Consider the following 25,043-nt stretch of genomic DNA (forward strand, 5'->3'; position numbering starts at 1 on the left):
GACACGGCATCAACAGTATGTTGAGGGGCGTAACATTTCCGTCACATGCTTGAGGTATTCGGCCAATCACAACGCACTGGATAGCTGGCCAATCAGAGCACACCTCGCTTTTCAGACCGATGAGCTTTGTAAAAATCGACGCGTTTCAAATAGGCGGGGCATAGAGGAGAAACAATATTGTACAGTATGTGGAAAATAATGTGTTTTTTGAACTTTAAACCACATTTAAACTTTAAACCTCAAATACTTTTTTAGGGCCACTGTGCTTTTGAGTTTTAAGAATGCATGGTTTTGAAAAGGCTGATCACCCCAAACATGTGAGCACCCCCAATGGAGGGACAGGATTACAAATCAGGATCCTCCTTTCTAAAAAGAGCAGATAAAGTACTTATTTGTGCCACCTCTCAGTTCCTGTAAATAAAAGGTAAGCAAACAAGACTATTTGTTTACATAAACTCATTACATCCTGTTCTGAGCAGATGGTCACAAACCCAGGAAAGTTGCTCAACATGGCATCTACAGTTCGCTTATAACTGGGCATAAACTGGCAAGCACACTGCAACCTGGCAACTCTCCCTCCTCAGAGCGGGACATAATTGCACTACTGTGTGTGTGGCCAACTATACCAAACACACACACACACACCCCTATAATCACAGTAAGCCAACATATCCACATCAAGACATGTAACTGATTATCATCTCTATGCTTGGGGATATGTGATAGTGGGGCCTTTCATAAATTCACTGAATCACCATTTTCTAAACAATGTGAAGTTTTGACAACTGCTGAGGCATCAGTTTCCCTGAAAAACGCCTGTATAAAAGATAAACGCAATGCATAAAACATTAAAATGGGGTCAGACTGATTGCATTCACAGCTTACAGCGAAAATGTACAAACCCCCAACAACTCATAGCAAAAGAAACCTGGTCATGTGACCGGTAAAAGAGCACTTTTGCGTGGTCACATATGAGAAATCTTTTAGGTTGCTTGAAAACCCCCAGGGAAAACACGAAACTGATGGGGACCCCAGTAGTTCGATTTTTATTACCTCTCAAAACACTTTCATAACACAAAAGGCACCATTAGAAATTTCCCTTTGTGAGATGCAGATCTAATGCTCTGATGTTGCTCATGCACCCACATTCAAAGCACTCAAAACTGTGTTTCTGAAACAACTTTCAACACCTTACACCCACGCTAATGAGGAGCCGTGGCTTTAAGATAAAAACAAAGATGCGCCTCCTGCGAGGTGTAATGAGGGACATAAATTAAGAGAGAATTGCTCCATGCACTCAATGGCTGCTGCTGCCCCCCCTCAGAGCAGAAAGCGGGAGGCAAAACCCCCTCTGCCCGCCTACAAAAGCAGAATAAAGCCATGGATGGGACGGCCTGTGTCTAATTCCCTCCCAGCGCTGTCCCGGGGGAGGAGGGCTTGCTCTTCACCCTTTGATATCCACGTCTGTGCTCTTTCAGCTGCCTGCACTTCGTAAAGTCTGGAATAAAAGCAGACACAAAGCTTCCTGCAATGATCCACATGCTGTCTGGGGGACAGGGCCCTCACCAGATAAATAGGCCAAACACCTGCTGGACTTCTTCCCTCCGTACAGGCCACGCCATTCATTAGAAAGCAGTGGAGCAAAGCATTCATTTGCTGTATCCATTCAACTGCACTTTTGTATGAGGCCTTGATATTGATCCTTATTCTGCTTCTGTAAGTGGGGCTTTACTCTGGACATTAAAAGGCAAGCCAAATGGCATCCCTCACAAAGACACTGATGAATGGAGACTTAAACAGGACACCCCCTGAAAGTAACAGTTGTCTAGCAAGCAGCCATGGACTTGTATTTGCACTTAAGATTTAGACTAAAGTATCTCGAACGTGGTTCTGAAAATCAACAGCTTCGTTTTCTGGAGCTGCGAGAAATCACGCAGATGTATTACCTCTATGTAAACATTTTAAGCCGTCCAAATGAGTTAATGAAGTAGTCTAAAAGGCAGCCATCAGAAGTGAAATCCTTTTGGGGCCCTGTGCTGTTAGATTTGGGTCTGATGGGAAGGAGGGGCGGTGTGCTTCTGTTTACTGAGCATGCTACTGGCCTTAGGCTGCTCTGTGAGCTCAGCGGGCTGCGATGAACCAGAACAATCCTACCCAGGCACAACATCCCCTCTGAATGAAACTACAATGCTGTGTCCGCAACTCGCATGAGCTGCAAACTCCGCTGGGATTTTAGCCGTCTGTCTGGCTTGTACACTACTTATACGTTTCACAAATGTATTCGTTTTAATTGAGCTCTTTTCAAAAAGGCTCCAAGGGTGTATTAAAGCATACAGAACTGCTACAAACGCACACAATAAAAGCACGGGAAAGAAAATGCAAGCTTTGGTTGATATTTTGAAAGTCATTTCTTAAAGTCAACATACATTGTAATTTGCAAACCTTTTGACTTCTATACTGGGGAATATTTATGAATGAAACAGGATATTCAATGAGAATAAAAGTAAGGCAAAACAATGTTGCCTTAATAGTTAACATAATTAACATTATCCAATAGCCTGCTTGGCCTAAGTGACATCACAAGAAAAGGAAAGTTGTTTTAGAGGCTGAGCAAATACATCATGATTAAAGCCTACAATAACAATTGTTTTCAATAACATGACAAGAACAAGATCTATTTAAAATTAATATATTTTGATTTAATTTAGACTTATAAAGAAACATTTAAAGTAAATGTGCCTTAAAAACAACAAACGGTTGTACAATTGTGAGTGATTTACCATGGCATACAAACCACAACATATAATGTACACAAAACAGACTAAAGCAGGGGTGGGCAAACTTGGCCCATCCAGGCCACTTTCCTTCAGAGTTTAGCTCCAACCCTAATCAAACACACCTGAACCAGCTAATCATTGTCTTCAAGACTACTAGAAGGCTACAGGCAGGTGAGTTTTATCAGGATTGGATCAAATCTCTGCAGGAAAGTGGCCCGGAAGGGCCAAGTTTGCCCATCACTGGATTAAAGCAATAGTAGTAGTAGTAATATAATTTTATTTAATGCCTTGTCAGCATCTGGGGCTATTTTCATGGCAAAAATTCAATTACAAAAATGCAAATATCACATAAATACAATAAAAACCAAGCAAGCAAACAAACAAACAGCAAGTAATATTAGACTAAAGCGATAAGAACAAGACCTACATATTTTGTTATCTTAACCTTATAAGACAGAGGAGTGAATAAGGCGAGTGTGCAGTATATACGTACATAAATAGACATAAATATAAAACGCCTCAATACGTCACGTCTAATAACCATATCTCGACGCACTTAAATCTGCGCCACGTTTTCAAACGGTAAATTACCCGTAGGCGAAACACAAAATCAAGCACGGTATTTGCATGTTTCTGGTTCGCGCCCGCTCTCGTTTCGTTCTCCCCGCGTTTCCGATGCGCAGCGCTCTACTACTGAGAGAGGAAGATGGTAGTTTGTCACAGTACACACCCCCACACAAAACAACCTCCGTCAAACGCTGCCTTTTTATTGCAGCCGCCTTTTGCACCGCTCAAACCACTGCATTTGGCGTCTTTGACTAAACATATGGTCCCTGTAGCCTCAGCGATGTTTTGCACAGGAATCACTTGATTCCTGACAAATGTGACATTTTTTTCGATTGCATACTGCTACTACGCAATATCTGTGAGGGAAAAAAACATGTCCACCTCCCATTTTCCCGTGCATCAGCGGGTGCTAACAGGCTAACGCGTTAGCCAGCCTCCTCTCGAGAATGAGATCAAACACAAGAGGTTTAAAATTACACACTGCAAACCTTTGCACCAGAATTAACAATTTGTGAATGTACGCCCAATTCTCCGCAACAAAAAAACACACCAGGATGCGTTTTTAACAGCAACACTGTTTATGCTACTAGCATCATCCATTTCTCAACCCAAGTTAGAGGGTAATGAATAACTGGACAAAATAATATCAGAAGTGCACACGTGCACGGCTACAATAGTTTTAGGAGCAGAGCATTACATCTAAGCGCAATCCACGCTTTCATATAGGCCGATACTTTAAAGTGAAGTTTAATATCCAAACAGACTGCAGCTGGGATAGATGCACTCTGCGTGCTATCGCTAAATGCTCAGACAACAACAACCAACTGACACCAGGTGTTCAGTCCTGCTAAAATCTGCTCGTTTATGCTTACTGAAACACCCCAACCTGTGTATTTCTCTACAAGAGGAAAGTTCCGTTATACACCACCAGGCTTCTGAACTAAGTTGTCTTTTGGTGAAAGAAACGCGGTGAGCTAACTCAGACGTCCAATATGGAGTCATCAAAAGGTATCATTTAATCTCTTTATGGGCGAAAAACGCAATTTAAAATGACCAGAGCAACTGAAAGGTGCTAAATATCTTTAAACTTCATCCTTTATCTCTGAGCGCATCATTTTTGGCACAAGCTGTGCATTAAGCAGGGTATTTTCTACGCTTTTTAGCTTAAAAAGTGCGTTCAGAGTGTTTAAATTCAAAAAGCGGTGTCACATAAAACACACGAGACTCCGAATCAAATTGAAACATGTTCAACCCAAAGAAGCCATCAGTTATCTAGCTTCACATCTCCATCCTGTCAAAAATGGTACTAAACTCCTCAGGGTCCCAAAATATGACGCTAGAACGCCTCAACATAGACATCAGACTACAGAAGCACAGCAACATCAGTCATTAGTTAGGAATAGGTACATGTTTTGATGTGGGCTAGCTAGCAGTTTAGCCTGTCAGTAGTCCCATAGTGAGAAAAACAGCACATGGATGGAGACATGTGTCTGCTGCGCAGCAAAATAACTAGCTCACTCACTCTCCTCACTGAGCAACTTAGAGCTGCTACACAGCCGCGGAGTTATTTCTAATTCCTGCATTGATCATGAATGAGGCTAACGCTTTAGCTAGGGTCCCGCTTACCTCCCCGCTGCTGGAGCCGCTCGACTCCCCCAAAACATCCCGAAATTTCTGCAGGTTGCTGCCGATGGCAGCGGACACTTGCAACGCAGCGTCGAAACCGGGCCCGAGCCCATTCGCGTTCGGATTAGTCCCCGCGCTGTTTCGGAGGGAAGCACTGACTCGAAGTCGGCCCGCTTTCCTCCCGGTGCCCGAGCTGCTGCTCCCTCCGGGTCGAGCAGGGAACCGCCACCGACAGCTGTGCGCCATTTTACACTTCTGCCTGCCTGCCCTAGGATCAGGAGCTCAGTGTGGGCGTAGCCCCGAACGAGCGATCTCAACGCACGGCCGCTCTCGTCTAGCGGTCAGAATGGATTATCCATGTTTCGGGGTGGTGGTACCGAGGACCCCGACAAGCTCAGAGATGTTTTTACGCAGGTTCGTCGGCGATACTCAAGGGAGGGGAAAAAACTGTACATCAGGCACAGGAAGACTGCTTAGCAAAATTTAACTAGGAATTCAGTGCACTTTTTTATATAGGCCTTTATATTTGAGTCTTTAAGAACTTATGTTAAATAGTTAAGTTTTTACCATTTGCTAATTTTATTTATTTTTTATTTAATAGCTTTTTTCTCTAATATATTTTTAGTTTCCATTTGTTGACGGTAGGGGTGCAGAAACGACACACGCAATTTAATGCAATTTCTGCACCCCTACCGTCAACAAATGGAATTGCCAAAAAAGTGACTGTTTTCAAACAGGTTTCTTTGAACACGCCCCCATCTGCTATTGGTCAGGGAAACAGGTAGCCCCCGAAAATGTCATATGAACAAGTAACATGTCTGCCAGTTTTGTTTTGACCACCTGAAAAAAAAATTACAATAAATAGCGCTACCAATGGTGATTTGATTAAATCTAACAATAGCAAAGTGAGCTCAAATCACGTCAAACCATGCAAATTATTATTGTTATACTTTGTTCTCAAATTGTTAATGTTAACATCAACATTGTCATACCATTAGAATTTCATCAAAATAAATTGTTCTTTTAAACTCAAAAAGCTATTTAATGTTCCTTAGAACTCGTTCTCTTTAAAATACAAATATTTTGTAAGTTCAGTGTGTAATCCCATGTATCTGTAATCAGATGCACATTTAAAACTGGAATATAATCTAATTTCAGTCATTTACGTTTTTCATTACCATCATACACCGTTTAATAAGTTTAATTATTCCAGCTACTAAGAAGAGGCTATAAATGATCGCCACCTTCGGCATTCTTTATTTATACAGACGTGACGTGAATGAAAGATGAATGGCGACAAACTCGTATTTCCCAAGGAAACCGACCCGAACCACTCAAATTAGAAAACATTATTAGAAGCTTATCGTTGTGCATTGGTAAGGAGAAAGTTTTGAACACCGATTGGTTATGTACTTTGATTTTGGATAATTTTTAACAAAAAAAAAAAAAGTAGTGCAGCTTTAACGAAGAAATCAAAAAATGAAATTTCTAATTTCCAAGCACTTGCATCTCTCAACACACATAAGTATAGTGAGTTCTAAACAAACACAAAATTACAGTAAATCCATGGAAGCTTTTGACTTAATATTTACAAAAACTAATGCTCTAAAAAGATTAAAAACATTTACACGTCACTGCTTTTCATTTTGGAAAATTTAATTACAATACATTGATTTTTTTAATCCAATATTGTGCAATAAATCCATAAGCACATTTAATATACGATTAAAAAAAAGTTGCCAACAAAAATAAAATTAACATCAGGAAAGCATGCTGTTATTTGCGGCAGTTGGATTTTAGTTAGTTAGCAGAATCATTCATCTAAGACCATTGTAGAAAGTCTGGTTCGATATTCAAGAGGGACATGTTAACATGTACATTATATGACTACTGTCCATAATGTTATTAACACAAACAAATTTTATTTAACAAAAAAAAAGTTCAATTGTGTTAAAAGAGACAAATGAGTGAGCAAATGCACAATTTAACAGACAGAAATATCACAACAGAGCCTAAAGCATTCAGTTTGCTTTGAGAATTCATGGGGTCAGGTTTATTGATTAGGTGAGGTCTTGAAAATATGAGGGAGCAAAGAATTTCAGACTTAAAACCAACTAACACCCACTGAAATAAACAATTCCGTGAAAATGCAGACATACCCTACACCGCTTGACAGGTCAATCTAATGCAACTCTCTCACAACCAAAAGCAGTGAGTGGACAGTGTCTTATCAATGTCATCTTTTAAGACAAATGTCAGTAGCAAGGTCCATCCACCCAGAGCATGCAGTTTTGCAGTTGTTAACAAAAGAGACATGATGTCACTCTGCATGAGAGGAGGTCATATGGCTGACTCAGCAGTCAAATAAGTCATTACTCTGGACATATTGCACTGTTAAAAAACACAATGGATTCTTGTAAAGTGTATGGGGTATTTCCAAACATTTCAACAAGAGCTCAATATTCTTAATGAGTCTCATAAAAGTGCATATTATAGCAAATGCTTCTTGAGTTTCAAGCATAAAATGTTTGTAATGAACAAAAGCTTTTTGACAAATGGTAAAGCTACCGACCATTCCACAAAGAATCCAACATGTTACTGCTGCGTTATGGAGCACAAATGCCTTGAAAACCAATAGGTACAACTATAAAAACTGAAACTCTGGAATATAATGCTGATGATGTTAGCAATATATTTTATGATAGTTTAATCTCTTTTGCAGCTAACATTGTTTTGCTTTGATATTGTAATCAATACTGCCACAACACCCTCCTTAATATCAAATGAGGCCCCAACTCTTCTTCCTTAATATCAAATGAGGTACACTGCTTATATTCTAACTTAAAGTTAACAATAAGCGATGCATATAAAATATTGCATGCATATGAGTCAGAGGTAGGGCAAATGCATTGAACAGGTAAGCAAACCTCATGTACGCTGTCATACGTCTATAAGCCCAAGTTTAATTTCCCACAGTGAACATCTTTGCCAGGCAAAATGTAACAGAAAAAATGAGTTCCTCAGACGTATGAGGAGTTTGAAAGGACAGATAGCCGAATATGCTACAGTGATATGGCATTTGGAGATTTGCATTTGACCTTTGAGGAGCACACTAACACCATAAATGCAGACGTGCTCCTCCAAATGTGGTTAAATGTTCTTGTTTCAAAGCGGTATGAAAGAGGCCAGAAACATCTGAATGGCTTCGTCATACAAAGCATGCCTGGGTGCTGGGGGAAGGGAGTAATATGGTTTAGCCACTGGGTCCCATTTGCTGGTTGCTTTGCTTATGATCAGCAAGCCACTTCATGATCTGTTGCCTGAGCTCTTCATTGGGCCTGATCTGGTCCATGGTGAGTGGACTGCGGTTGAAAGGGTCTGTCTGGTCACTAGAAAAAAAAAGACAAGACCAACACTGCTATTAAGACTTTTACTTAATCGACTAGCAGTGTTGTTATTGTTAACTAAAAGTATAAAAATTGTTTTTTGTAAAGCTGAAATAAAATGGAGTAAAATACAAACATTAGATGAAACTTTAACAAACTTTAACAAAAAAAATTGAAAAAGTTGCCTTGGCAGCTAAAATAAGTTGAAGTTGAAGTACTAAAATTACTAAAACTGAAATAAAAATTAAAGCTATATAGAATTATAAACACAAATGACAAATGTGCAAAACAAAATTACTAAAATAAAAATACAAATATAAAAGATAATTCAAAATGTTAAAGGGGTCATATAATGTTGCTAAAAAGAACATTATTTTGTGTATTTGGTGTAATGAAATATGTTTATGCGGTTTAAGGTTCAAAAAACACATTATTTTCCACATACTGTACATTATTGTTTCTCCTCTATGCATAATTACGGAGTCTTTTTACGCGTTGCATCTCGCCGCATAAACATAAATCTATGTCTGCATTTGTGATCGGAGAAATGACAAACAACAAGCACTACTCTACACCAGTGAATCATCAGTGGCAAATCCTTTAAATATGAAAACGTACTTACAGTCTGTGAGTCAGAACAGCCGGCATTTTCTACTCTCCCAGGAAACAGTCCTCCATAAAATGCGCTGGACACATCTAAATATTTGGGTTGAACTTTTCTGGAACAGTGTTGTAAATACAACTTAACCACTGATTTCTAGTTGTGTCCTCTTTTGGAAGGCCAAACAAAGTATTTTCGCTTTCGCAATGAAACACACAGCGTCTTCACAACATGGTGGCGGCGGTGCCAGCAACAATAAAGATATGCCTTCTTTCTTTGCATGAACATTTGGGCAGCATTATGCAAATCTCCCCACATTGTGACGTAGACATGTGGGGGCGTGTTTAAACGAGGCGTTTTAGGAGGGTGTGGACCAGTCTTAACTTTTATAAAGAACATCTCTTTGGGTTTGAGACTTTAGTCTTTGCAACTTTAGGGATCTTATCTATTCACGGACAGCTTTTAACACTCCAAAGAGAAAGGAAAACTTGAAATTGCATCATATGACCCCTTTAAAAAATATTATAATACCATATAAATAATACTGAAATAACCAGCATCAATTATGCTGTATACTAGGCTTGGATAGACGGTGCTGACGGTGATACTGTTGTTAAGCCGCAACACCGGTTACGTCACTTGCCCACCGCGGCACTGACCCCCACCGTCGTTTTGATTTCTTATAGTATTAAAATTCATTTAGTTCAGTAAAAGAACAGACACTACAATTAAAAACTGAACGCGGCTGCTCAATGCAGCGTGCCGAACGACAGTCGCATCACAGATCAGATTTCATTTCTCCAGTGAGGAGAGTGAGTCGAGCTGACTGACAAGAAGAGTGAGTGAGACAGACAAGACGGATTTTGAAAAGCCTGTTGACTTTTTCCGTTTATCTAAGGTGATTTTGGAAGTTTTTTTAAACATTCGTTTTTGCTGATTTTTACGTTATTTAAACTTTGTGTAATTTATTTATTTGGTTATATATTATACATGTTTACTTATTTCCAGTTTTGTATACATATTTAAACTTTATGTAAGTTATTTGTTATTTTATATTAGGCATAGCCTGCCCTATAGCATGGTGTATTTTTATTCATTTTGTTAATAAAAGTTCTATGTTTTATATATAGGCTTGGATTTTGTTGTTGCATTCAAGCAATTGACGCAGAATTGCTGCTAATTCGAAAGTGAAAGTAAAATGCTCACGGCGCTTTTAAGCTATTTAAAAGCGAAGGAAAGCGAGGAAAAGAGGGAAAATTCAAACGTACTAAAAACGAACAATTGCTTTACGCCGAATTGAACAGTGAAAGTGAACCGCTATTTGAAAGTGAAAGTAAAATGCGCATGCCGCTTTTACAAGCTATTTAAAAGCGAAGGAAAGCGAGGAAAAGAGGGAACGCCCCTGCCCCCACGGTGATACTGGTATTATCGGTGTTGTCACACGTCGATTAACCAGTGGGAAAATTTCCTCACCGTCATATCCCTACTGTATACATGGCAGTCTTATTTTACTATCATTTAGTAATATATTTTCCGTTTTAATTTCAGGTAAAGTTTTAGTAAGTTTGTTGTGTGTTTTTGTCATCTTTAGTAGTTTTTTTATATGTATACAGTTTTTATAAGTTAACTTAATCAAAAGCTGACTAATTCAGCTGAAATATTTTTTTTATATATATTTTTTTTATTTCAGTTAACATTTATTTAAAGTTAATGTTTTAATTAATGTTTAAATGTTTTTTTATTGGGTTTAATTTTAGTTTCAGATTTAGTTTACTATAATAACCCTGATACATGGCTCACCTTAGTAAATGTCGTGCTATTGTTGAACGGTCCACTGTGACGTTTGAAGAAGGTAGCAGCACCGGATCAAGCATCAAGGTAGACATGATGGGATCCAGAAATTCATCGGGAGCATCAGAGTAGGTCTCCTCCTCTTGCTGATGCCTGTCTGCAAGAGACTGAAAGAGACACAGAAAATCAACAAGGTTACCATAAACACTTACATAAACACTTGACTTCCTGAGAAAGATGTGTATCTAAGATAAATATGCATAGCGATTAATTAACCTTAATTTTATCTGCTAAAAGACTGAAAGATACAATCATGTCGCCAGGCTTGTTGATTTTCTTGAGTACACGGACAGTTTGGCAGAACAGAGTGGGTGAATATGACCTTCCATCTTTTGGGACAGTAGCACAGAAATTTTCTTCATCTCTGTGGCCAAAACAGCATTCATAACAGTTAATATTATTCATAAATAAAGAAAGAAATTCAGAATAAATCTGAATATATAAACAAAGAGCCTACCCTAGGTTTAGGTAAATAGTACAGATGTCCGACACTAGCTGCTGGGGTTTGAAGTCGAATTCACTGAAGTCTTTTACTTTCAGGGCGCCCATCTTAGGGCCTACCAAGTGTTGTAAAAAGTAGTTGAGCATGGAGATGATCCTCTCAGCAAGAAAGGGGTGAACAAAAAGACCTTTTATCTCTGGAGGGAAAAATGAAAGTACACGAAAATTTTAGTTTTAGTGACATTTTGTATTGCCTAGTACACTTAAAGCCAAGTGTTTCCCTCTATAATTATTCAAAACCAGGTAGGTCAGGTAGTTTATGACCAAAAAAAAAAAATCTGTGATGTGTTAATATTTCAGTGCATTTGGTTTCTTTCACGTCTCTTACCAGATGTGAGGAAAGCCAAGGTGCCAATGGTCTCATTTGACATGATGTTGTGGAAGCGACCAAGCTGTCCTAACATCTGCAGACTAGATTCTTTCTCTCTGCGGGCGTCAGGGGCCAGACTGTCCCACTCCCCCCGATCCCTCTCCAGCTGGAGGATTTTGATCTTACTTAAGTACTGGAAGGAACAGATGCACATGCGAGTGTCACATCTTTAATTAGTCAATTAAATATTTCCTGATATCAAATATATAGAGGTTAATATGTTAAGGTAATCAACAACCAAGCTAAATTGAACAAACAAAATGTGTTACCACTATAAATAGTTGGGATTTGCATACAATAAAAGCAATCTGCCTTTGCAGACAAGTACCTGTATAGCCTCGTCAAGTAAGAAGACGGCATCATTCATGAGAAGATTGAGAAACCTCAGGAAGAGTGGTGGATTCATGGCTTCAAGATTTTCAGATGCATAATCGGCAAGACGCTTTAAGGAAAATGTGTTTATTTTTATTTTTATTTTTATTTTTTTAATTTTATTTTGGTTTTGTGAAATTGTAAGCAAGGGATGAACAAAATTCCACAGGTACCTTAATATTATTTATAGTATTAAAATATCTGTCTGGTTCTCACCTTAATGCTCTCCCTGTAACTCTCTTCTCCCCACATGTACTTCAGAATGGCATACATTGGCCTTCTGTAATTAAACTTCTGCTCAAACTGATGAGGATCACCTGAGAAATAGGCCATGGACAAAATCTTATAGAGGCTATTACAATCAAATTAACAATAGAAAAAAATGCAGAAACTGACCAGTGAATTCTATATCCACAAACACTGTAATGAGGGCTTCAGCAAGTTGGGGTGCATGCCGATATGTGCTGAACACCCTTTGGCGTTGGAACATGATAGGCTGGGCAGCGCCAGGTGACAGAGTCTCCATGTGGGGCATCACAGCTTCAAGAACCTCTGCCAGCTTTGCACGCAAATGAGGATTCTTCATTCTGTGAGTAAATAACCTAGATTAAACAACAAACCACATGGAATGCAAAAAAAGCGTGAGAAACTCAGCATTACACCGGCTCACGCCTATCAACGTTGCCCATGAACACAGTGATGAAGGTCAGGACATGTTCTAAGCTTTCCGCGGAGGACTCCAACACCTCGTCAGCAAAGCGGCGGAGGAATATGAAGAAATCGCCCATGTTTTCAGCAAAGAACTCTGTGAAAAAAGCAAGAGATAAATTTTTCGAAAAATTGCACAATTAATCGAATTTCTAATCGTAATTACAATTACGGAATGCCACAATTACGTAATTGTTCAAAGGCGTAATTACAAAAAAAAAATGTATATATATATATATATATAATTACATTAAAAAAAACTTACATTATTCTGCGTGTTTTTTTATTTCTACAGTTTTTTTTTCCATTGTTTTATTTTTAGTATAACATTATAATACCATTCTTTATTTAAAGAAGAACCAAACCAATGTATAGTTGACATTTGAGGCTTAATGCTATATAAAAGCAGTAAATGTTTTTCAGGAAGAGTGTTTTCAGCTTGTTTATTTTCATATGCTTCAAACAATGGTATAAAGCTATTCAAAACATCATTCAATGTAAATTGTGATAATCGTAATTAAAGAGCAGGTCGTATGATATTTTAAAGTGTCCTAATATTGTGTTGGAGTCCCCTACAACAGGTTTAAATGCATCTAAAGTCAGAAAACAAATTTTCTCAGAATATATATTAAATATTAGAATCATTTTTTAATGATTTCGAAACGATTCGTTCGAAGCAGTTCTGAGCTTAATGGCTGTAAACCCCTCCCTTCCATAAGCCTACTCTGCTCTGATTGGTCAGCTGGCCAAATCTGTTGTGATTGGTCTTTCCGTATACAATGCGTGTCGGAAACAAAACGGCCATTACCATAATTATTTTTTTTGCTCCGGAGGGTTACTTGTAAACAAAGATGCTATAAGGTTACAAAAATGGTATCGATATTACCTTATCAATTCGAGCCCAAGTCTGAGGATGATACTGATGCAGTCGCTCAACCGAAAACTCCATCGCAAGCACGACTTGATCAGAACATTTCTCAGTGGTAAGTTTAAACTTTGTATGTGGTACTTTAGGTGATGTGACAGCAGTTTTATTGCATTCATAATTATTATTATTTACTTATTTGAGGTGCAGGTGTGGGAACCGTGTTAGAATGCCCAATGAGGCTGAAAACACAGGTCTTCTCGACCTGATGTAAACACACTAACTAGCGGAAGTGTTTATGGGCAGGTTAGTGTTTGTATTTTGCGGGCAGGTCGGGATTATGCAAATTTGTTACCTTGTGACGTATATAGGTAACAGGCAGAAGATTCAAAAATATGACGACTCGTTAAGGCGGTTCAGAGTCGACTCTTTCTTTTGAGAGGCAACATCTTTATTTATCATGCACTTTTTTGATTAACAACTTTGCAGACTGTTTACATTGAAGGATAGCTATGTTACAAACTGCAAAAAATATATTTTTCGAAAACCCATATGACCTGCTCTTTAATAACCGCAATTGCAATTTCAAGGGAATAATCAACAATTATGATTTTTGTCATAATCGTGCAGCCCTAGGTAATTGTGACTTATTATCTCACAATTCAGACATTTTTCCTTGCAGTTCTAAGTTTATATCTCACAATTTAGACTTTTTTTCTAGCAATTCTACCTTTTTTCCTCTGAATTTTGAGTTGACGTCTCGCAATTCTGACTAGTTTCTCTGAATTATGTTTACATCTCTTTTTTTATTTAGTGGTGGAAACAAGCTTCTTTTTACTGAAAAGGAACACAAAAACATAGGGGGATACCTGGCACAAAGCAAAGCAGGCTGTTCTCTAGTGCAGGTAAGGGAAAGGTGAGAGGGATGTGTTCAGGACCCTGGTTGCCCAGGCTGAGCTGAACCAACAGAGCTGCGCAGGAGGCTTGGAGGTTGAGGCAATTTTGTAGCATGGCGGGCTGCGTGGTAGCAGCCTTGGTTGAGAGATAGACTGTCATAAGGCGTTCAAACTGTTCCCGGAGCTCTGCTGCTGCTGGGCCTCCACTGAGCTGCGTGTCCCGCCACGTCCCCTGCAGCCGGTGTAGAGACTGATTCATCTTCACCATCTGATCATGAAGTCTGACAAACAAATACCATTAAAGCATGTTTATTTTCTGCAAATCAGTGTTTCCCACATAATGCTGTTTTAGCAGCTGGGTTCACCACTACAGCCCCATAACTGGTCCTAACTACATACATACAAAAAAAAAACACACACACACACACAATCAAACAATAACAATAATACTATTTTTGTACATATTTTCATGTTTTAAATATTTCATTTAACTCAGATGCTAATTCAGTAACTATTCTGACAAAGCCTTTACAGAGTTCAGACAGCAAATGTTTTGTCAGACTGATACAAACTGATAACTTCTGTTTTGTTTTTGCTTTTTTTTTTTAAAGAAATGAATACTTTTATTCAGCAAGAATACATTAAATTGATGATTAAATTGAGATGGTAAAGACATTTACATTGTTACAAAAGATTTATATTTCAAATAAATGCTCTTTTTTGACGATAATCAAATAATTCTGAAAAAATATATCACTGTTTTCACAAAAATATTATGAAGCACAACTGTTTTCAACATTGATAATAATAAGAAATAAGAAATATTTCTTAAGCACCAAATGATTTCTGAAGGATCATGTGACACTGAAGACTGCCGAAAATTCAGCTTTGCCATTACAGGAATAAATTATATTTTAAAATATATTAAAAGAGAAAATAGTTATATTAAATTGTAATATTACAATATTCCTGTTTTTATTGCATTTTTGATCAAATAAATGCATATATGTATATATATATATATATATATATATATATATACATATATATACGAGTGTCATGACTCTTTCATAATGAAATATTACCTATGGAAGCCCAAGTACATGGTAAGCTGTGTAAAGATGAGATTTTCTGTGAGAAGGCTGTATGATTGGGCAAATTCAACTGTTTGTTGAGGGGGCACAGGTATCAGACATGTCTCCTTGTCCAGACCTGTAGAGGAAAGTATAATTTAGAGTCAAAAGTGAAATTAAACAAAAGTGCTGGTAATGTTTGTTAAGGTAGAGCACAGGCCGTTCACCTCTAGCATGCACGTTTCTGTTACGCCGCTCTTCCTCACTCAGCTCCTTAAGCAAGCAGTACGTGGGGTTAAAGGTCAGGAGTTTGGGTGAGTAGGGTCGAGAAAACGGTTGGCAGAGCTTGAGCAGTGCAGCTCCCAGATTTAAGAAGAATGCATCTGAAGCATACATTTGTAAGAATATCTCGGGCATCTGGTTTGCCCAGATTTTGGCCCGCCCCATGTTGGCCTGCAGGCAGCCACCCAGCCACGAGAGCAGCAGGTGGCGCGTCTCGCTGGACTGCTGAAGCAAGTTTTTCAGGATCTGATACAGCTTGTCATGAAACTGCCCCATAAACTAGCACATGGGAAGACAAGAAATGAAAGGGGTTAGGTGGGTTGGCTTCATGTCATCAAGCCTTAAAACCAAGCTTTTTTACATTTTGTGCTCACCTGATATATATTTGACTCCTGAACCTTCATTTCTTGTGGGCTGGAGCGAGAAGGATTGAGGAAAAAGCCATGGTTCTCGACCACGCCAGGAGTTCTTAACAGACATGAAATATTCAGGATCGTTCCCAGAAGTGTTTTCTGATACTGAATCCCACTGTTAGGATCTTTGGGCTGAATATGCTCCATTAAAACCTAGGATCAGAATATTATAATCCAAAAATGTTTCAGCTCTATGTGAAAGAAACTGCAATGACATTAGCATTTCTAAGAACTGGATCCAAACCTTAGAAATATCCTTTTGCCGACTGAAGTACAGGAGAATTTCCAGGTAGGAATACAGCAGCAGCTGACAAAGGTCTAAGTCTTTGACCCGGCCTTGGAAAATATCAAACACTGGCACCATAACCTCCCCGAAGGTCTGCACCTCTTGGTCAGCCAACAGGCTAGCGATGACATCCTCCAAAAACTCCACAACTTCCTCAAACTCTGCAGAGATCACAACACAAACAAAGTCAAACACATGGAATCAGTCCAGGACCTTCAAACATGTCACATGTCCTCGAATGTGACACTTACGGGCTCCTCTCACAGACTCCAGCAACAGGTCCAGAAGCTGCTCATAAACATTCTGACTGATGTAGATCTCTGGGGTCAACAGAACAGTGCGGGCATTGGACACAGTCAGATTTTTGCACTGCACAGCATACGATAACAGCTTCTCCGGGACTTTAGTGATCTGTGTTGATTTGAAGCACATTGACACATTGCATTAGGCACAAACAATGCAATCAGGTGAATGAACAGTGCAATGAGCAGCCACATTTCATTATTTTGGCACAACCAAACAGGCCGACAAAGTATAGAGTCTGCAGAAAATACCTCCTCTTTAGCTCTCCGGTAGCAGGCATAAAGGTACGGTACGACACGTTTCTCCCCAGCATCACGATCTGCTGAGAGATTCACTGCACTGCAGGAGGTCATGTAAATGAGATGGTTTCCCGGCTCCTGCAAAAGCAGCCTGCTGAACAAAGCCTGGTGGAGCAAATAAGGAATATTATTCTTATTCAAAATTCATAACATACGTGTACATTTGTGTTTTTTACAACTTATCTGATAGTATGCAAATCTGGAAAAGAATGATACATTAACATGTCGTACCTGCTCTATAGTGTCCATGTTAAGCCAGTCCTGGCCATCAAGATCAGCGGCCATTTCCTCAAGGTATACACAGCATGGTGGGATGCCATTACCACCTCTTAGACTGGGGTCACCTGGAAAGATATCAATCAACGTGGATAAATACAAGCACAATATTTTAATACAACAGTAATTGCATTCTTAGTGCATATATTATGAATGAAACATATTCACTATTGTTCAAACGTTTGGAGTCGGTAAGATTTTTCTATATTTTTGAAAGTGTCTCATGCTCATTAAGGCTGCATTTATTTGATTAAAAACACAGTAAAAACAGTAATATTGTGAAATAATATTACAATTTCAAGTAACTGTTTACATTTTAAAATTTAATTTATTCCTGAAATGGCAAAGCTGAATTTTCAACATCATTACTCCAGTCTTCAGTGTCATTCTGTCATTCAGAAATCATTCTAATATGCTGATTTGCTGCTCAAGAAACTTTCTTATTATTATTGATGTTGAAAATAAAAAATGAAATGAAAATTCTGACATTATTTACTCCCCCTTACGTTAATACAAACCTATTTGACTTTCTTTCTTCTGTGGAAAATAAAAAGATATTTTGGATTTTTTTTTTTTCCATACAATGGAAGTCAATAGTAATCAAAACAGTTACTCTTTTGTATTCCACAGAAGAAAAAGTCATACAGATTTGGAGCAACATGAGGCTGAGTTTTCTTTTTTGGGTGAACTTTTCCTTTATTCTTTTTATTGAAACCATGATACTTTTTGTTGTTTTTTTCAAGATTCTTTGATCAATCGAAGATTAAAAAGCATTTATTTGAAATGGAAATATTTTGTATGATTATGAATGTCTTTACTGTCACTCTTAATCACTTTAATGCATTCTAGTTGAATAATAGCATTTTCTTTCTTTCTGTCCCACAACTTTTTAAAAGTGGTGTAGAATTCAGGGCTATAGGGGTCTCAGATAAAACACTTTCAAACTGATGCAAACTGTGATAAAGATTTGAATGGCAAACAGACCAGTAGGATGGACAGTAGATCAGTGTGGAGGATAAAGATAAAGACACAAATAAGAGCAATACAAATGACGTAATGGGCCAAACTGCAGTAGATGAGGTCATCTGCAGCACTGCCTGCCTGGAAACTGCATGTCATCGTGATATGATCACCTAAACTGAGATCATCAAGACATTCGTCATCTACTATAAACATCTAATATTCCTTTCTTCCCAAACTATCTAGAAGTACATTTCAGCATACGCATTAAACGGATCAATTATAGAAAGTATCTTTAAAAAAGCTGTGGTTCTCAGCTAATGGGTTATCATTCACAAAAATTTGTCACAAGTCTCTTCTTCTAGGGTCATTGGCAGCAGGGGAAACACTGCTAAATGCAACTAATAGCACAACTTAAAGGGTAAGTTTATCACTGGTAAGTGGTAAGTTTTCAATGTTGGTAGCATAAGTAAATCAACATGGTAGCATAAATAAACTCATGGATAATCTGACTGAGCCCAGTGCAGTATGGGTGTTGAAGTTTTCCTACCTTTTTTCGCTACAACCCTTTTTTCTGTTTATTTCTAGTCATCTAGCGCCGTTTTAGAAAAAATAACATGTTTCTACTGCATAGACATCCACCTTTAATTAAAACAGTTCTCATAACTAGTAGGTGTTGAACACTCACTGTTGTCCAGAGTGATGAGGAAGATCCTCTGGATCATGTGGTTGACGTTGAGCTGCTCGCAGAGCTCCTGTCGTGAGCGGAAAGATCGGCTGATCTCTGCCACCGAGTCATCATTGTCTTCGATGCTGTCAGACACTGAGTTGTCTGACTCAGACTGGCTCTCTCCTGAATCTACTGCTGCAGGGAAAAACAATTACAAAGTGTCATTAAATTAATGTTATCCTGCAAGTAGAGTGCTACTTATTAAGAAGGCCTTACATTGTTGCTCAGATTGACACCGTTGCTTTTGGCCGGATGCAAACTGTTTTGCGTCAGCGAGGGAACTGAAGAGCGCTGCGAAGGGGTTTTGTGAGATGTTCTGATTGTTATTGCCCTGGTCTGTCATTTCCCTGGGGCACGTCCTCCATCAACAGGTGTTTTCCCAGCCTGTAGGGAAAAATGTGTGAATTAGTTCTAGTATCTAATCCAAGTCCCAAGACCAGCGAAGATCCATCTAGGTAAATCATAAAGTCCATGCTCATCACAAAGGGGTGTGCCTGTACAATATATGTAAAACACTGTACATTTAAGTGCAAGATTACTCACTATAACGATTTTTTCACTCTTCAGATGAGTCATTAATCAACACGAATTGATTATTCCATCTGTGAGTCATATTCAAGCAACAGGAAAGCAACAAACAGATCAAAAGTGACCTCACAATAACCAACATGACTGCAAAATTGGCAGGTATGCTAACTTGCTAACGTTACACATACGTGTCATATTAATCGCAGCAGTGAACTACAACAGACTACAACAGAGGGACACTAAGAAGTCTGAAAAGTTGTGTAATGAATGTAAACCTAGATAAACATGAGCTTTATAGCTGTAGAAGACACTGACAGATCTCCTTCCTAGCTGTCAGGTGTCTTAAGCTAGCTGAAAAACTAGCAACATGCTTAGCAACTGACAGCGCGCTGGTAATGTTCCTAAAACACAGCAACTCAAGGCGACATAAATTAAATAAAAACATTAAATAGCAGAAGTAACGTTACGTTGAAATATATCAACGTAGATGGTAAATGCCATACCAGGTTTTGCGTTGGAATAAGGAAAATCCGATGTGGTTCAGTCCAACAGATCCAGAATGAACGCCGTACGTGACGTCATCAGCAGTGGACGAGACATTGTAATTTTAATGTTTCTTTTTTTTTTTTTCTGCAGTTCAAAGTTTTGTCATATATCCCGGCTGTAAGCAGTCAGGCGCAACAGACGAGGAAACCGTAGCGTTGGAATGGCTCTGGAAGTTTTTCACAAAGATGAGACTTTGCAAATGCGCAGGAAGCTGATTGGGTAAGTTTACTCAAATATTACACGTCGCGCTATTATAAGGCCTAGTGTTGTTTTTGATTTGATAAATGCACATTTTTAAACCGTAGTTCCGATTAAATACTCTACCTGTTGTATTTTTCAGACAGTCCTGCAGACTCTTTTTCTCCCATGATCCCGTGAAAATAATGAGAGCACGAGGTCAATATTTATATGATGAGAATGGCATGCAGTACTTAGATTGCATTAGTAACGTTCAACATGGTAAGGACATTTTGATATGCATGCTGCAGCCTAGATTTAACAATTTCACATTATTATTATTATTATTATATAAGAGTGTCATAAGTGTCATTACATTTTAAATATTTAAATTAGGGGCGTTAGTTTATCGCGTTAATTTAATCAATTCGTTTTGGAAAAATAACGCGATTAAAATGTTTATCGCAGTAAACGCACCCACAGACCTGTACATCATCTTACATTTCATACATTGACAAACATGATGCAGGGCAACAACTATGTAGTCCTTAAATGCAGTTATGTGCCCCTAAAATTCAAAATATTGGGTCAAAAATTGCCGCTGTATGAGTTTTTTGTCTCATATTTTGATCATATAAGCGATATCACACGAGTTCTGTTTTTGTCCCAAATAGCACGTGTGCAAATGTCATTAACAATTCAGTAAATAAGAAGTTAATATTGAGTTATATTTAAGCACAATAGCGTCTGTTTTTGCTCAGTTTTGCGACTCAAATACTGCCTATTAAAGCCACAGCAGAACTGTTGTTCGTCTCTGAGCAGCTCACAGCTCGCGGTGATTCATTTCTGAATGAATCCGCGTTTTGAACAAATTCGGTTGAATCAATGAATTCCTGAATGAATCAGCCGTTCGAACCAATCGAGTGGATGAATGAATGACTCAATGACTTATTAATTAAGACATTTACTGCCACCTACTGTAAGTTTTAGTTCGAACAATGTTGAAATCTTCTGGTTAATATTTTTGTGGAAACCATTATACATTTGTTTATACATCAGGATTCTTTGATGAATAGAATTAACAAAAAAAAAAACATTTATTTGAAATCTGATTTTTTTTTTTTGGCATTTGAAAATTTTTAAATGTCTTTATGGTCACTTTTGATCAATTTCATGCATCCTTACTGAATAAAAGTAATTTCTTTCTTTAAAAAAAAAAATCTTACTGACCCCAAACCTTTGAATAGTCATGTATGAACACATCTAGTAATTATAATCTGGTCAATTTATAAAGCAAATAAAGTATATTCCCTGACTCCCCAAACAGATCTGCAAAATTTCTGCCTGCATACCATAGTTAATGTTACTGTAGTAAAGCCATGATCAATTTTCATAATATGTATGCTTTTAGAAACATAATCAGCTCTTGTCATCATCCCACTGAATTTTAAACAGGCTTTCCAGAGCACTTAGAGGAAGTGTCAAGTATCATGATAACAAATCACAGATCCATGATGACATACTTGATACATTTTGTCTTTGCAGTGGGACACTGTCACCCCAGCATCACTCAGGCTGCTGCTGCTCAGATGGATCTTCTTTATTCAAACACTAGATTCCTCCATGATAATATAGTTCTGTATGCAAATCGGCTGGCAGCCACTCTGCCAAAAAAACTTTGTGTCTTTTATTTTGTCAACTCGGGGTAAGTAACTCTGATTATACAGTTTAAAAGTATATATATATTCATCAAAAATCTTATTTGGATGTGTGTCGTCGTCTTCCAAAGATCAGAGGCTAATGATCTTGCCTTGAGACTGGCCCGTCAGTATACCCGACATCAGGATGTCATTGTTCTAGATTAGTAAGGTTTACCTAACTTTTTAAATGTGAAATTGTGAACAATTATGATTCCAATATTAGCAGATAATGAAAAATAGCTACAACAGACTTTTTGTCATCTTTTTACTTGCCTTTCCAGTGCATATCATGGACATCTCACCTCACTCATCGACATCAGCCCGTACAAGTTCCGGAAACTGGAGGGCCAAAAAGAGGGGGTGCATGTGGTGTGTACAGGACAACTTTTACCATTTTTTTAGAAACAACTTTTAAACCAATAATTAAGGCTCTTTGCTACATATCTTTCTTGCTTGCTTAAATTCAGGCACCTCTCCCTGATACTTACCACGGTATCTACCGAGAAGATCATCTTGACCCAGGACAGGCTTATGCAGACACTGTGAAAAGTCTTATTGAAGAGGCACATAAGAAAGGCCGTAAGGTATGGTAGGAAAAACCAAAGTCGTTAAATGTTGTTGTTTTTTTCCCCAAAAAATATATTAATTATCCTTCTTAAAGGGATAGTTCACCCAAAAATGAAAATTTTGTCATCATTTACTCACCCTCATGTCGTTCCAAACCTGTATGAGTTGCTTTCTTATGTTGAACATAAAAGAAGATATTTTGAAGATTGCTGGTGGTAATCAAACAGTTGGTGGTTGCCATTGACTTCCATAGTAGGAAAAAAATACTATGGAAGTCAATGGCAACCACCAACTGTTTGATTACCAGCAATCTTTTGTGTTCAACATAAGAAAGCAACTCATACAGGTTTGGAACGACATGAGGGTGAGTAAATGATGACAGAATTTTCATTTTTGATGAAAATTCAAAAAATACTCATTCTCAAGTCATTCCAATCTGAATGATTTTCTTTCTTGTGTGAGACATAAAAGTCTCCATGTTTTTGTCCATGCAGTAAAAGTCAGTGGTGACCAGTGTTGTTTTGGACCCCATTGACATTCATTGCATTGACACAGTCGTATAAGTTGAGTAAATAATGACAGAATGTACATTTTTGGGTGAATTATCCCTTTTTGTCCATAGATTTCATCTTTTTTTGCCGAGTCTTTACCCAGTGTTGGTGGCCAGATCATTTTCCCAACTGGTTATTGTAAAAGAGTAGCAGAGTAAGTCTCCTTGTCATTTTTGTTGAGTGTCTTTACTCTTTATTCAGGAACGAAGAGACACGCAACATTGTATTTTTACCCTCAGATCCGTTCATGAAGCAGGAGGAGTTTATGTGGCAGATGAGATTCAGACAGGCTTTGGTCGTGTTGGGAGTCATTTCTGGGCTTTTCAGCTTCAAGGTGAAGACTTCTGCCCTGACATTGTGACAATGGGCAAACCAATGGGCAATGGTCATCCTATTGCATGTGTGGCCACTACAGAGGAAATAGCTGATGCTTTTACAGCCAATGGTGTGGAGTACTTCAACACAGTGAGAACCATTATGCTTCTGTGATAGTATATGTAGCTTTTACATCCTTTGAAGAGTTTAATTAATTTTTTTTTGTCCCATGCAGTTTGGTGGTAACCCAGTATCCTGTGCCATTGGTCTGGCAGTGTTGGATGTTATAGAGAAGGAAGACCTCAGAGGCAACGCTGTTCGTGTTGGAGGTCATCTTAAACAGCTGCTCCTTCAACTTCAGACTAAACATCCACTCGTCGGAGATGTGCGGTAAGTACAGAAAATCTATTTTTATTGAGACCTTGTAAAATGCTACTGTAACATCATCATGCTATAATCTCAAAGAAGAACATTAACAGATGTGGCTTATTTGCAGTGGTGTTGGACTGTTTATAGGTATGGAGCTAGTTAAAGACAGAGTGTCCCGAAAACCAGCAACAGAAGAAGCAGCACATCTTGTTCGAAGGTACTATTTTTTTTTCTTTCTCAGCTAGCTACAGTTACCTGACAACCGTCTACCCTTTCTGATTTGATCAGGCTGAAAGAGGAGCGTATAGTTATAAGCACAGATGGACCATGGGACAGTGTCATCAAATTCAAACCTCCAATGTGCTTCAGTATTGAGGATGCTGAGAGAGTCTCTACATGCATTGATCAAATTCTCGGAGGTTGGTAGTAATTTATCAGTTAATTCAGCACGTGATAACTGATTATCTGAGTCTGCAAATTTGTAATAATTTTGTTTAAAATACTAATTATTAAGTGAGAAATTAACAGTTTGTCTTTGGACTCACAGAACTGGAGGATACCCACCAAAAAAAGGGAACTGCGGATGAAGTTGAGGTTTAAAAAAAACATGAGAATAATTTTTTACTGTAGTGCATAGAGCAAACTTTATACATTTCATAACTGACTGAAATGAATAATCTCCATGTGATTTGCATTCTTGAATATAAATCTGTTTATATTCAGAATATGGTTAAAAATACTTAGAACAGAAAGGTGAATTCACTCATGCTACACAGAATATTTTTGAAATAAAACTTAGATAAACATATATACAATATAAATCACTTTTTGTAAACCTGATTGTACACAAATACTTCAGCTTCCATCATTTTTATATTACATTTGTACTCAAAAGTGTTGTGGTTGCGTTAAATAATGACACTGATTCAATAATACATGTGGTTCTTGACAAGATGATTTGCTTTTTTCTTTACCCTTTGTCAATATTTTTGCAAGACACAAGACAACCTTTAAAATAGTGTTTTAAATAGTGTAAATTAGCCACATAGACAGTATTTGTGATGTCTGCCAGATAGAAGGGAAAGGCAGTTTACTGGTATGTAGTTTTATATTATATTAAAAAAAATATTAATTATAATTTTACAGGA

At 38.1% G+C, this 25,043-nt stretch overlaps 3 protein-coding genes across 7 annotated transcripts in view; 1 reads left to right on the forward strand and 2 right to left on the reverse strand.

The window, feature by feature from the left end:
• The window catches only part of LOC107718271 (histone-lysine N-methyltransferase 2A-like), a 32,959-nt gene extending 27,728 nt beyond the window's left edge, over nt 1–5,231 (reverse strand). For all 3 annotated transcript variants that reach the window (XM_016525273.1, XM_016525272.1, XM_016525271.1), the window contains exon 1: nt 4,971–5,231. In XM_016525273.1, coding sequence (XP_016380759.1) covers nt 4,971–5,216 — 246 coding nt within the window. In that variant the 5' untranslated portion in view covers nt 5,217–5,231. The remainder of the gene's footprint in view (nt 1–4,970) is intronic.
• A 1,641-nt stretch (nt 5,232–6,872) lies between these two features.
• LOC107718272 (ubiquitin conjugation factor E4 A-like) lies at nt 6,873–20,260 on the reverse strand. 2 transcript variants are annotated; one of them, XM_016525274.1, is made up of 21 exons: nt 20,174–20,260; nt 19,686–19,744; nt 19,359–19,526; nt 19,101–19,277; nt 17,408–17,520; nt 17,129–17,281; nt 16,826–16,985; nt 16,533–16,735; nt 16,250–16,441; nt 15,821–16,154; nt 15,606–15,732; nt 14,494–14,801; nt 12,724–12,856; nt 12,448–12,638; nt 12,268–12,368; nt 12,008–12,121; nt 11,638–11,812; nt 11,266–11,446; nt 11,025–11,172; nt 10,758–10,915; nt 6,873–8,359 (listed from the first exon to the last, which is right to left on the reverse strand). In XM_016525274.1, exons 3-21 carry the CDS (start codon nt 19,483–19,485, stop codon nt 8,224–8,226), a joined length of 3,231 nt encoding a protein of 1,076 aa, XP_016380760.1. In that variant the 5' UTR covers nt 19,486–19,526; nt 19,686–19,744; nt 20,174–20,260; the 3' UTR covers nt 6,873–8,223. The 2 variants fall into 2 exon arrangements, with proteins under 2 accessions (XP_016380760.1, XP_016380762.1); XM_016525276.1 differs by lacking the exon at nt 19,686–19,744 and having other exon boundaries at nt 20,174–20,251.
• A 97-nt stretch (nt 20,261–20,357) lies between these two features.
• On the forward strand, nt 20,358–25,018 carry LOC107718273 (5-phosphohydroxy-L-lysine phospho-lyase-like). Of its 2 annotated transcripts, XM_016525277.1 has the most exons (12): nt 20,358–20,435; nt 20,557–20,675; nt 21,939–22,098; nt 22,183–22,257; nt 22,375–22,462; nt 22,561–22,677; nt 23,283–23,365; nt 23,451–23,676; nt 23,762–23,916; nt 24,023–24,112; nt 24,184–24,314; nt 24,443–25,018. In XM_016525277.1, exons 1-12 carry the CDS (start codon nt 20,377–20,379, stop codon nt 24,493–24,495), a joined length of 1,356 nt encoding a protein of 451 aa, XP_016380763.1. In that variant the 5' UTR covers nt 20,358–20,376; the 3' UTR covers nt 24,496–25,018. The 2 variants fall into 2 exon arrangements, with proteins under 2 accessions (XP_016380763.1, XP_016380764.1); XM_016525278.1 differs by lacking the exon at nt 20,557–20,675 and having other exon boundaries at nt 24,443–25,017.
• Nucleotides 25,019–25,043: the final 25 nt, after the last annotated feature.

This window comes from Sinocyclocheilus rhinocerous, unplaced genomic scaffold (assembly GCF_001515625.1).
Source record: "Sinocyclocheilus rhinocerous isolate Xijiao unplaced genomic scaffold, SAMN03320098_v1.1 scaffold1024, whole genome shotgun sequence".
In the NCBI taxonomy this organism is placed as follows: Eukaryota; Metazoa; Chordata; class Actinopteri; order Cypriniformes; family Cyprinidae; genus Sinocyclocheilus; species Sinocyclocheilus rhinocerous.

What these genes read in the sequence shown, in the direction of transcription:
- LOC107718272 (XM_016525274.1), bottom strand. Translation starts at nt 19,485, where the DNA reads ATGACAGACCAGGGCAATAACAATCAGAACATCTCACAAAACCCCTTC. An exon ending in TGTGGATATAGAATTCACTG is followed by an intron (nt 12,369 to 12,447) that starts GTCAGTTTCTGC and finishes CCTATTTCTCAG; the next exon opens with GTGATCCTCATCAGTTTGAG. An exon ending in ATAGCACGACATTTACTAAG is followed by an intron (nt 8,360 to 10,757) that starts GTGAGCCATGTA and finishes TTTTTTTTCTAG; the next exon opens with TGACCAGACAGACCCTTTCA.
- LOC107718273 (XM_016525277.1), top strand. Translation starts at nt 20,377, where the DNA reads ATGGCTCTGGAAGTTTTTCACAAAGATGAGACTTTGCAAATGCGCAGG. An exon ending in AAAAAGAGGGGGTGCATGTG is followed by an intron (nt 22,463 to 22,560) that starts GTGTGTACAGGA and finishes GCTTAAATTCAG; the next exon opens with GCACCTCTCCCTGATACTTA. An exon ending in CACATAAGAAAGGCCGTAAG is followed by an intron (nt 22,678 to 23,282) that starts GTATGGTAGGAA and finishes TTTTGTCCATAG; the next exon opens with ATTTCATCTTTTTTTGCCGA.